The sequence below is a fragment of the Trifolium pratense genome, linkage group LG2 (assembly GCF_020283565.1).
Source record: "Trifolium pratense cultivar HEN17-A07 linkage group LG2, ARS_RC_1.1, whole genome shotgun sequence".
Lineage (NCBI taxonomy): Eukaryota > Viridiplantae > Streptophyta > Magnoliopsida > Fabales > Fabaceae > Trifolium > Trifolium pratense.
This window is the reverse complement of record NC_060060.1, coordinates 38,218,690-38,231,201: the sequence shown is the minus strand read 5'-3', so window position 1 is coordinate 38,231,201 and position 12,512 is coordinate 38,218,690. Positions and strand designations below refer to the sequence as shown.

At 32.0% G+C, this 12,512-nt stretch overlaps 3 protein-coding genes across 3 annotated transcripts; 1 reads left to right on the top strand and 2 right to left on the bottom strand.

Annotated features, from left to right (window-relative positions):
* The first annotated feature begins 316 nt into the window (after positions 1 to 316).
* LOC123909930 (putative pectinesterase 63) lies at positions 317 to 2,887 on the top strand. Its single transcript, XM_045960868.1, has 4 exons — positions 317 to 788; positions 989 to 1,195; positions 1,652 to 1,884; positions 2,737 to 2,887. The coding sequence occupies exons 1-4, from the start codon at positions 321 to 323 to the stop codon at positions 2,885 to 2,887; spliced, it is 1,059 nt and encodes a 352-aa protein (XP_045816824.1). The 5' UTR covers positions 317 to 320.
* Positions 2,888 to 4,791: 1,904 nt separating this feature from the next.
* On the bottom strand, positions 4,792 to 7,246 carry LOC123911447. Its single transcript, XM_045962861.1, has 3 exons — positions 7,069 to 7,246; positions 5,999 to 6,515; positions 4,792 to 5,145 (listed from the first exon to the last, which is right to left on the bottom strand). The coding sequence occupies exons 2-3, from the start codon at positions 6,438 to 6,440 to the stop codon at positions 5,108 to 5,110; spliced, it is 480 nt and encodes a 159-aa protein (XP_045818817.1). The 5' UTR covers positions 6,441 to 6,515; positions 7,069 to 7,246; the 3' UTR covers positions 4,792 to 5,107.
* Positions 7,247 to 10,037: 2,791 nt separating this feature from the next.
* On the bottom strand, positions 10,038 to 10,824 carry LOC123911446. Its single transcript, XM_045962860.1, has 2 exons — positions 10,657 to 10,824; positions 10,038 to 10,485 (listed from the first exon to the last, which is right to left on the bottom strand). The coding sequence occupies exons 1-2, from the start codon at positions 10,782 to 10,784 to the stop codon at positions 10,356 to 10,358; spliced, it is 258 nt and encodes an 85-aa protein (XP_045818816.1). The 5' UTR covers positions 10,785 to 10,824; the 3' UTR covers positions 10,038 to 10,355.
* Positions 10,825 to 12,512: the final 1,688 nt, after the last annotated feature.

Sequence of the window (12,512 nt, the reverse complement as noted above, 5' to 3'; positions counted from 1 at the left end):
TTCTCTCATTCAATTTGTAAAGAAAACATATTAATCAGTTCTGATAAACTTAGCTCAGTTGATAGAGATTCATTATATATGCAGAATTGAAATTCGAATTTCAGACACCACACTTATAATCATTTAAGTTTTTTTTTTTGTTACAATCATTTAAGTTAAATTACTAAAAAAAATAATTAATGACCACTATAAAATGTAACGACAGAGTTGCTCTAACATTACCTCCACTTAATTACTCTCTCTGTCTATATATACACACTACACACACCTCCTCAATATATATACACGAGCGAGTTCAAAAAAAAGAAAGAAAAAAGAAAATGGTTCATGTTGAAACTGAAGCAAAATTATTGGCTACACTAACACTACTGCTTCTCTTCCATCTTATTATCCCAATAATCTCAACATTTTCCGAATCAAACCTTCACCATGATATGACCTTGTTAGATGAGCAATTAAAAGCGGCGGAGGATGGTGCCATTAGAGTGGTGAGAGTTCGGAAAGACGGAACCGGAGATTTTAAGACGATAACTGACGCCGTCAATAGCATTCCGTCGGGGAACATGAGAAGAGTGGTGGTGTGGATTGGTATGGGGGAATATAGAGAGAAAATAACGGTTGATATGTCAAAACGTTTTGTAACGTTTTATGGGGAAAGGAATGGGAATGAAAATGACATAATGCCCATTATAACGTACGATGCAACTGCTTTGCATTATGGGACACTTTATAGTGCAACCGTCGCTGTTGATGCTGATTACTTTGTTGCTGTCAATGTTGCATTTGTGGTAAGTAACTATATGATAAATAAATTACCTTATCATATTTCTACTTTGGTGTATGTGAATATGTGATGATGTTATTTCTAAATTTTGTTCTAAAGTTTTTATAAATTTTTTTCTTACTAAATGTCAACAAATCAATCATAACCATTAGTATATGTAATTTTAGAAATAATTATAATTAAAGTGAACAATTTTTTTTGCAGAACTCGTCTCCTATGCCAAATGAAAATAGTGTTGGAGGACAAGCGTTAGCGATGAGGATATCAGGGGACAAGGCTGCATTCTACAATTGCAAGTTCATTGGATATCAAGATACTTTGTGTGATGACAAAGGCAGACATTTTTTTAAGGATTGCTATATTCAAGGAACCTATGATTTCATCTTTGGAAATGGAAAATCCATCTACTTGGTATGTATTAATCACTTCAAAAATATGTTTTGGTTAGGGTTTTGGATGGACGGGTATATTGTGGTGGCGCATTCAATGTTTTTGTTTTTTCTCTCGTTATGTTTTCTTCTTTTGTGAATATTTCGGTCTCTGTATTATTTTTCTCTTGTAACTTCTTCTTGAAATACACTTGCTTGGGTACAAACATTTGGACACAAGACGCACACACAAATTACAAAAATTATATGAAAAATAAAATTGTCACATCAATTCATATAACTTTAACCAATTTTTTTTTCCTTCTTTTCATGTGAGTGTGCCTAGTAACAAATATTATTTGGGCTTGTTCCGATAAAAGAATACTGCTCATCTTTGTGTTTAATATATATCTTTGCCATTAAAATAAAAACTTCAAAAATATTTTATGAACATGTATATGAATATATATAGATCACTTATGAGTGTGTTTGTGTGTAGAAAACTACCATAAAATCGGTTGGAAAGGGTTTGAAAGTTATAACAGCACAAGGTAGGGAAAGCATATCAGAAGATACTGGATTCACTTTTGTGCATTGCAAAATAATCGGATCTGGTCACAGGAACACTTACCTCGGCCGTGGTTGGAGGAGGAGCCCTAGGGTAGTGTTTGCCTATACTTTTATGGACTCTGGTGTCAATTCTAGAGGATGGTACCACCATGAATCCAATGAGTAAGTTATCAAATTTCTTTTTTTAGGTCATCTAGTATGGGGTAAGGAACACATCTAAAAGGTCCGACATACCCTCTAATATGAATATCTAAAATAGGGTCTAAAGGTGAAATTTTACTATTTTTAGTAATTTTAAATAAAATATTATATCTCTTCTCGTTTAAAATATTATAAATTAAAAAAAAATACATACAATAGTTTTATTTTAGTTTCTATTATTTAATTTTTTGACAAATTTTTTCTTTTATATATTATTATTTTGAAAAAGATATAACAAATCAATTTTAATTAGCTAGCCTTATATATGAATTTTATTTTTTTAATTTTAAACAGTTTTATAATTCTTCAGTACACATTTTATTTAATGTGTACCTGTATATTTGCTGATGTGAACAATTGTGATAGCCAAACAGATTCACAAATAGTGTTTATGAATTTTTCTATATTAAATACCATTTGAGAACCTATTAGAATTGTCAGATAATCGATTATCCCAAAAACTTAAGTTGTTAGGATAGAGTCACATCAATGATTTTATATTATTTATAACACGCTCCCTCGCGCAAGGGCTCACTTGTGCTTTGAATTGTGGATAGTGCATAGGTTCGCCTACCATATGCTTAAATTCCACCTTTCAATTAGAAAGTTAGGGGTGTAGGGATCAAACTCTAGACCACTTTAGTCATAGAGACTCTGATACCATATCAAATTATTTATAACAATACACCTCAGCAATGTACCTGTACAGGTCCAAATAAGATGTGCAGCAGGGTGTTTATCAAATTTTTAACATTCGAGCACAACCCATTTCAACTATGCTAATTAATATTTTTGACTTATATATTTGTATAGGACAATCTATTTTGGAGAATATAAGTGCATTGGACCAGGTGCTGCTTCTTCCTCTTCAAGTAGGATACTATCTGATGAAGAAGCTAAACCCTTCTTGAGCATGGCTTATATTCATGGAGAACAATGGGTTCGCCCACCTCCCAAACTGTAAAACAACTACGCATGTGCCACTAATTAAATATGAGAAGAAAAAAAAATCAACATTTACAAGTTACATCATAAATTATGGAGTATATTGTGCTAGCTATAGTTCCCAAAGTATCTGCTTGTGTGACAAAGTGCTAAGTAAAGCTATATGAAAACTTTGCTTTGTGTAGTACATTAGTACTTGATTGATTGTTGAAAGATTGTGCATATGAATTTCTTTTGGTATGATGAAGTATGGCCATATTTACTATATAAAGAAAGATAGTACCAAGATATGGAGACATCTAAATAAACCATCATTTGGCATGTTGAATCACTCACAATACCACACATATTAACCTAGTTATAAGCAATCATATCCATTAATTTATCGATCATACAAGTACCAAATATCATATTTGAATCATCCAGCACACTACTATAAAAAAAGTTAATTGGCGATGAAAATTTAACTACGGATTGTATATTAAATTCTTCTCTAGTTCTCTCACTAATATTATCTCAGAGTAATTTTCACATAAGTACATCCTTCACTCTCACCAATCAAATTTACTCTATTTGGCTGAGCTATCACAAGTAAAGAGAATTTAATGAAAACATATTGGTATTGTTTGACAATGTAAAATTATTTTACTCTTTTTTTGGTACATTGGCTAAAAAGAAAAAAGACAAAAAGAAAACTAAGCACTAGGGTGGAGTACCCTTATTTTACTCTGTTAGAACATATTCTTTTTTCTCAAATAATTATTAACACATATTTTTAATCTATTGAAATATCACTTATATTTTAACCATTTTATTTGAATTTTAAAGGATTTTTTTCTTTTAAAAAAAATATTATCTTTTCTGAACTGTACGTTAGTTTGTATATATTTCTTATAATTTTTAATTAATCTAAATTTATTATTTTATTTAAATTTTAGAAACACGTTTGTAAATTATTAGACAATACTGTCCCATTACATATCTTGGTGGGTTGTTCGGCCCATTGCAAAGAATAGTAAAGAAATTTGGGCCGGAAGAAATGGCTCACATACATACAATATGAATTATCTTTGATTTTGTGGAATAATTTTAAAAAATTAAATAAGAAAACTTTTGCAAAATTGTCATGAAAAACTACTTTCAAGTTGTATGTAAAATTAGACAAGAATCGTTTTAGTGAAAATATAATTGTTTAGCAAATATAAAAGTCCATAGTAATATATGTATATTTTTTTTGTCAAGCGTAATGACTAGAAATTCACCTTTTGAACTGAATAAGTGGGAGATCTCGAGTTCAAACCCTAACATTACATATAAAGCAATATCCCTACTGTTGGCCCTGCTTATTATTATATGTATGTCCCTATGAGCATAACTCAGTTGGTAGGACATTGCATGTAATAATATGCAGGAACCAGAGTTCGAACCCTGATACTCTCACTTATTCACCTTAAAAGGTGAAATTTTAACCATTAGACTAATTGACAATATATATATATATATTAACTCCAAAATTACACTTCTTCACATTCCATTTTTATAGTAAATTTTTTTTAGCATCTCTCTATATTGATGTTGGTATCTCTGGTTTTTTATTACTCTAAAATTTTAAAGCGTGACAATATACAAGTTCATGGTGTTACTTCTCCATGTGCATAGATTCGATGCAGAGAATAAAGGATGCTTTATTATCAGAACATGAAGAACACTTTAATTATTATCTACTTAAATCATGCATGAATAGGCATATGATCCAAATGGAACAGAGACAGCTCAAAACCAGATTTGATCCAAGATTATGTTACAAAAGCACATGTCATATTTTATATAGTAACAATTATTTTAAGCTATATGAAAAGTGTATAGAATAATGCAAAGTCTTTGGTTTTAACCAAAGCCTTAATCAATATTAATGATGTTTGAGGTCACAATTGAATATCATTTTCTATATACTAATGCTGTTCTGTTACATCCATTTGAATATGTAAACAGAATTTAGAAAGAAAAGTACAAGGATTAGGACAATATTAGATATAGTTCTTAAATACCAAATCATAAAAAGAATACAATAATTGTACCAATGAATTGTTTTAAAAGCAGCTTAAATTTTTTCTAACAAGATTATTCTATCATTTCTCACATGAATATGAAATTAAAACAAAAAAAGATGGAAGCAAGGGAAACTTTCTTCACACTTGAAACCAGCAGCACTATAATTTCCACATCTATAAAGATCAGATTAGTTTATTCTCTCTTCCAAAGTTCCTTTGTTTCCAGCTGCAATTCCACCAATAGTCCAATAATAATTAGATAAAAAAAGGAAAGGCTATTAATGCATAGTACCATACAGCTACACCTACTTTTTTACTCTTATACCTATAATATAGTGTTTTTCGTTTCGATTTTACTCTTCGTTTAAGCTATTTTATTTACAATTTTATCGTTCTTTACCTAATCAAATAATTAAATTGAATTTATTCCGGATTTAAATTTTATACCAAATCGAATCAGATCCTTACATCAATCTTAACAAATCAAATCTAAACTAATCATAAGTTTATGTTGAATAAAAGATATAGTAATTAAATGACTTATTGCAAGAACATTTGATATGTTGAGACACGAGTCTGAATTCGCCATATCTATCTTTTGTGCACATAGCATGTGTGAGTTTTGCTGCTAGACTATTTGATACCAAAAAAAGAAAAATACTAGATGATAAAATTTCGTCCAAAACTTACGCATAATTTTCGTAGAAGCATTCTTCTTAAGGTTTGTTGGCTAATTATATATTTTTGATGATGATGGTGAGCATCATTGTTTCCCAAACCTGCCTGCAACTGCGGTTGCAATTCTGTAATGTAATCCTTTAAAACCTTTATATTGCAACTGCAATTGCAGCGGCACAATTTAGAACTATGACGGTGAGGTTTAGCTAATCAGAATTTATTGGCGATCAGTAACCACTAAGTGTATGTTTGGTATCAGAGTAAATATGTCAGATTCACGACAATCCATTGTGGTTTTGCAGAAGCTATTGAATGTAGCTTTTGAAAAATCATGGTGGGTCACTGTGATTGTGATAGGCTAAACCTATATAAATTGATATGAAGTGAAGTTATTAACTTACCAGAGGTGTCATCATCATCAACATGATGAAGCTGAGTACTCTCCATGCAGCTGAGAAGATATTTAAAAGTCTCAATTTCACATGGAATTGTAAGTCCACCACTCTGATCAAAACCAAATTCATCAGCAGCTTTTTCCAACAACATTTTGAAAAGAGAGTGACTAAGGTAGCTTGTTGGAATGATGAATCTCCTAAGTTCTGGTCCAACATAAACAGCTAAGTACCCTTTAGGAACATCATGTGGTGGTTTAGGACTATTGCAACTATCTTCATCAGAATCACAGTATACTAAACTGTTTAACCTTTTGGTAATCATTGGTGATATACCACCATGATTCACACCAGAATGTTGTTCATCATTGCACTCTTTAGAACCTAATTGCCACTTTTGAAATATTTCCTTCAACTTAGCAGTTAATTTGGAGACTCCGGCGTCGTCCATTGATGATAAAATTAGCCACAAGAGTTAAGAGTATCCCAGGATTAAAATTTACCAGATTTGATTCCTTCTGTTACACTAAATGCAGAAATGTCATAAAAGAAAAAGTCAATGTTTGAATTTTTGTAATCACTTTTTTCATTAACTGGCTACAGCTACACTAAAACAACAAATTTGAAGTAAAATTAAGCATAAAACTAAATATATACTAAGATTAAGATCAATCACCTAAACCGTAAGAAAATCATTGATTGGTGATCTCAATAATTTAAATAGAAAAAAGTTACCTGTTACACGACACCAACACATGTGGTTACATATCAGTATCAATATCAAATACCGTATTCATGTCTATGTCGGTGCTTCTAATATGTAAATTACATTTACTAAGGTAAGATCTATTGTTCTGTTTGAATAAGCTCTGATCATCATATAGATCCATAACCATTAGGCAGTGAAGAATAACAGGCATGAACAATAGCGCAAAAAAATATACAATCGAATATTACATGAAGTTGGAGAAATGATGATATCTTTTAGCAAAGGCAAAAATATTTGATGTTGAAGTTTGAATCAGCATTGCAATGTTAACAGAAAAATGAAAGGAAAATGAATGGAGAGATTGAAATACCTGATATAGAATAGAAGAGGACATTAGATGTGAAGCAGAAATCGAAAACTAAGGCTTTTGACTATTTATGTTTCTGAATTTTGTTTTGTCTTCCTAATACGGGGACTTCAAGAGACTCTGTTCTTTTCAGTTTCCTCCCTCCAATAAATCTAACACTTTGTACATAGACCTATATCATTGTCAAAATTCTTCAAAATTAAATACTACTATATATGATACATACATTAATATTTTTATACTATATTGTTCATAATTCCTAACTCTCATCTGATAATGCTGATATTATTAGATCGGACGCTTTATATCAAGGTTTAAACATGGAACTTCACAGTTGTGTATTCCCTTCGGCCTTAATTATAATCAAATGTCACTTTTTATACTTCATTAAAATATAAATAAATAGATAAAAAATTTATACTACATTTTTACATGAAAGTATTTATTTGTTCTGATCAGCCAACTAGTCCACAAAGAAAACAAGTCACATCTAGAAACGCAATTAGAACCGTGTGATGACAATCACATCATGAATGAGGTTAAGGTATAAATTCTCTAAACCCTAAAATCTCACCGTCAATTATTGACTTAATTGATAGAGTGTTTGCAGGTATGCCATCCCTCCATAAAGTAGCCGATATCCTTGTTAAGAAGTCCCGCATCGGTTGAGAGATGGTCTGACTAAGTGTTTATAAAGTAGGACAATCATCACCTTACAAGTCGGTTTTGTAAGGATGAGTTAGGCCCATGATTCGTTGAGCAACCTGTTATCAGGTTTTCGCTATCGGGCCACCTACCGTTTAAATTCAAGCATCAAACCCAATAGTGCTAGGCATGAGGGGGTGTGTTAAGAAGTTCAAGCCCAATAGTGTTGGACGCCGGTTTTGTAAGGTTAAATTTAGGCGCAATTCCTAATTCTAAGAAAACCATGTTACGGTCTCTCATAATTTATAAAAAGAAAACTTTTGTTTTGTTTTTTAAAGTATAGCTACATGTGATTATCTGTAAATGATGATTACAATCTACAAAGTTATGACATTCCTTTAACTTAGTAATGTTATCCTCTTAAAATAAAAATAAACATTGTCGGTGTTCTGATGACTTTAGCAAATGATATACTATGATGTATATGGTTAAAGGTGTTCATATGAATTGAGTTCTACGCGTCTTTTTATTCCTATATTAGAAACTAGGCTGCTTAGAAAAATTGCAAGAAACAAGAAAACAAAAAGTCAAATGCAAAATTGTTTAACATACCCATGCCTGTAGTAATTATGAAACGCTCAACCGGCTTTTCACTCATTTGTGTTAAGTTAATTTCAAACTGCCTTAGGATAGATTATGCAATTATTGCTTTACCCTTGCCCATATATTATTAGATGACAGTTGCATCATGTGAGTGTCACTTATTGAATAGCTAGTTAAATGTATAGAATGGAGTAGTGACATTACTAACATCTTTGGTTAACTGCATTTGGGCACCATATCTAACTAAGGATATGCTCCTTATTCATCATGATCAATAAAACACGGACACTCATCAGATTAGTCGTGTTAGTGTTATGATTACACTTAATTATGTCATTTTTTCAAATTATTATTGGTGTCGAGTGTCAGTATCCATTTCATGTCCGGTGTCCGTACTTCATAGGTCATGACAACTTTATGTATGTAAGATATGTGGTTTTGTCGATAAGAATGGTGAGGAAAAACTTATAAAAGTCCTTAGTGGAGTAATGTCTTTGCTAGAAGCTGCTCTTGAAAACAACACTGAAATTGAAGGCATGGCTAATAAGATGACATTTGCTATAATAATAAGATGTGAGACTATTAAACTGAACTATTGTGATGAAAAAAGATAAAATGCTAGCTAAGGACAATCCATTTCTACAAATAATAAAAGCAATTCTTTTGCAGCTTCACATCAAGTTGACAAGTTAGACAAATGAAGATCACTGATCATAGACAATTTTTTTGGTTGAGTTTAGTCATGATCACCGAGCTCCTCTGTATGACAGACCATTCTAACTCTTAACAAAGTGATAGTTTTATATTATTATGCTTGTTAAGTTGCAACCTGGTTTGAAGTTCAAATTGGTCACACCAGGCCACTACAAGTTGGTTTGCATTTTTTTATGTTTGCTGTATGCTAATCATCAGAGTTTATTTTACTTGATTTCTAAAAGTCTTTATGTGACATATTAATAAAGCTAGGAGAATAGAGACACCTGATTATCAGCTTCTAATATTTTCTTTGCTTCCTAAGGGAACATACAGAACTCACTAAAAACAGGAAATATCTTTCCCAAATTGTTGAAACCCGCGCGATTAGTTTCCCTTGCTGATTGGTAGTTAAGAGATCTCATTTCTTCATGGGTTATCAGAGAGTATAGCAGCTACATTGGTAGAAGAAAGTAAAACTTGTTCTTTATCGGTTGGACTCAATGGCCTACTTCGAGGTAGGTTGAGTCACAAACAAACTGTCGAAGATATCCTACCAAACAAATCATAGTTTTCCTTTGGCCAGCTAAACTTAAGGAGAAAATGCAAGTACTATATTGGACCAGTTTCTGCAGTCTCCAGAACACGTTGAGTCGTTTACTACTATTTATTCCACTGAACATTCAAACGATGAAAATATAAAGGAGGGTGAAAATTAAAACCGCTACATCAAAGTTGGACATCTGGTTTACCTATGAAATACAGTTCTGCAGTCCCATTTTACTATATTTGTGGCAATCACAGATTGGTTCGATCAAAATCAAACAACTCAGATTTCAACTATGATTTGAGACAAGCTAAACAGATAAAATGTGAGCTGTCTGATTATGATCATCTGATTTCTGTACAGTGGGGTCGGGTTGAAGCAATCTGTGTTAACTTTGATTACTCGGGAGGGATCGTTAATTCATCTTCTAAAAGTCCTCACATAGGAAGTTAACAGCAAAAGAAAATGTTTTATTGACAGAGAATGACTAAGAACACCATGATCACATATAAGTAACAATTCACACAATCAACATTCATGTCCTATGATAAAACTTGTGCCATCTGCTGCCAAAAAAATGAAGTGGTTGCAATTTGCAAATCATAACTGGTTGTTTAACTACACATTTCGAATTCAATATTAACTATCAAGCAACAATCATAATCGATAAGCATCTAAGAATTAAGCAAAATTGATATTTTTTTCTCTAGTTAAAATTCGTATGAAACTAAACCCTAACCAAATCAGTAACTGTAATCAGAACCATAATCAAAAAGTGAAATACAAACTTAGTTTTAGCCTTTTAGGTAAGCTTCTTGAGAATTTTGGAAGCCCAACGCTTAACACGACCTCTGAGAGTGTAACCAAAAACAACTCCACCAACAAAGCAAATTGCACAAAGCTTGGAGCATGTCCAGTAAGACACAACTTGTCTGCAACAAAGAAAAAACACACAATCAATTATTTTTTAAGTCAAACCCTAATCACACAAACAATAGTGATATTAAAGTTCCTAGAAATATAATAATTGGAAAAATTAAGATTGATATGTCGAATTTTAAGTAAGATAAGCTAAGGAAAAGAAGAAAGGGAAAGTGACATGCCTGGAATGTCTGGTAGCCAGAACATAGGATGAATCGTAAGAAGGTGTTACTTGGCCGCCGACATTAAGAGACGGCGATGTTTTGTTGTCGCCGGAAACCTTAACCACAGTTCTAACAGCTCCGTTCATTGTAAGTTGTAACAAAACAACGCTGCTTTCACACCCTCTTCTTTACTTTTCTTATTTTAGGCTATGCTTTTGTTAAAAATAAGCTATAAACAAGTCATTAATTTCGGTTTAGTGGTGAGGGGTTTGAGTATCTTATAGGTTCTTGATTCTCACTTCATTGTAAATAAATAAAAAAACTATAAACTAGATAATAGTTGAAAAGTTAGCTTATAGCTGATAAGCTAGTTTATCGATGATAGCTAATGACCGATAGCTTATAACTGAAAAGCTAGTAGAATAAAATTAAAATGTTTGACAAATTTAAAAATGACACAAAAGTAGATGGTTAGTGGGTATGATTAATGAGTAGTTATTATATTTTTTTTAAAAAAATAAAGAAATAATAAATAAAAATATTAAGGGTAAAAATGAGAAAAATGTAAAAAACTATAAACTATAAACTCATACGCTACTTGAAATATCATTTCAAAAAACACCGTAAGCTAGTTAGATAGCTTATTAGACTTACCAAACAATGTCTTAGTGTATATATTTTCCAAAAAAAATTGGGAAAAAAAACACTTAATAGCAAGGTTGTCAGAACCGGACCGGTCATCGAACCGGTGAGCTCATCGGTTCAAGGTTCAGTTGGTCGGACCGGGTTCAATCGGGGTCGAACCGTTTTTAATTAAATATATATTTTAATTAATATATAAATAAATATATATGAATAATTGTTGAATATTTCATAATTTCACACATTAAAAAGATAAAATGTCACAAGTCAAAATAAAATAAAATTTATAATTCAAACCAAATGAAAAATAGATGAAAAACAAAAACATTTCCTATTCCTACAACGTCGTTGTTTTGTTTCAGATTTTTTTTTAAAAAAAAAAATTAAAACGACGTCGTTTTGCCCTTTTTTTTTTAAAAAAAAAATCTGCAAAACCGTTTGTACCGCACGTCCGGTTCGCTGGTTCGACCCCGGTTCACGCGTTTTTTTGCCGGTCGGTTTCCTATCCATTTTTTGCTCAAAACCGAACCGTTTTCATGACCGGTTCACGGTTCGACCGGTCCGACCGGCCAGTCCGGTTTTGATAACCTTGCTTAATAGCCAATTACTATCTGCTAATCTTGATAATAATTAGATTAGAAGAGATAATGCATCTTATCCTTATGTGCCTAGTAGATTTTCTGATGTAAATTAAACAGCGGTAAAAACTTGTATACCGCTAAAACATGTAATTCACGATGTAAATTGGCGGACGGGGAATTAACACACAATAACAATTATAGAGCAATACGTAGCGAAAGTAAAATTCTTCAATTTTGTATGAACATATAAGGATCAACAACTAATAAAAGATAGTCAATAGAACAAAGTAAAGACACACTAAAATTTTTACGTGGAAAACCTTCGAATGTGAGAGTAAAAAACCACGGATTGTCCATACTAAAGAAATACCTCAACTATAATCAAATATGGGTACAAGATAGTCTCCAAGTGATGCACAAACAAGTGCTAACAACCAACCAAAAAGCAAATCACAAAAGCTTGCAAAACAAGAACATGAAGTTGAAAATTCCCCAAAAACCTAATGTAGTGCGAGTGCGATTTCTCCCTACCCAAACCTTGTTTCGGCGATCCTAACGGTGAAAAGTTGGCCTCAGATGTTGCGAACCTGCCCTCAAAATTTGAGCGAAATCTAACAGTTAACAAATCAGGAACTGAGGACTGATCCGAGA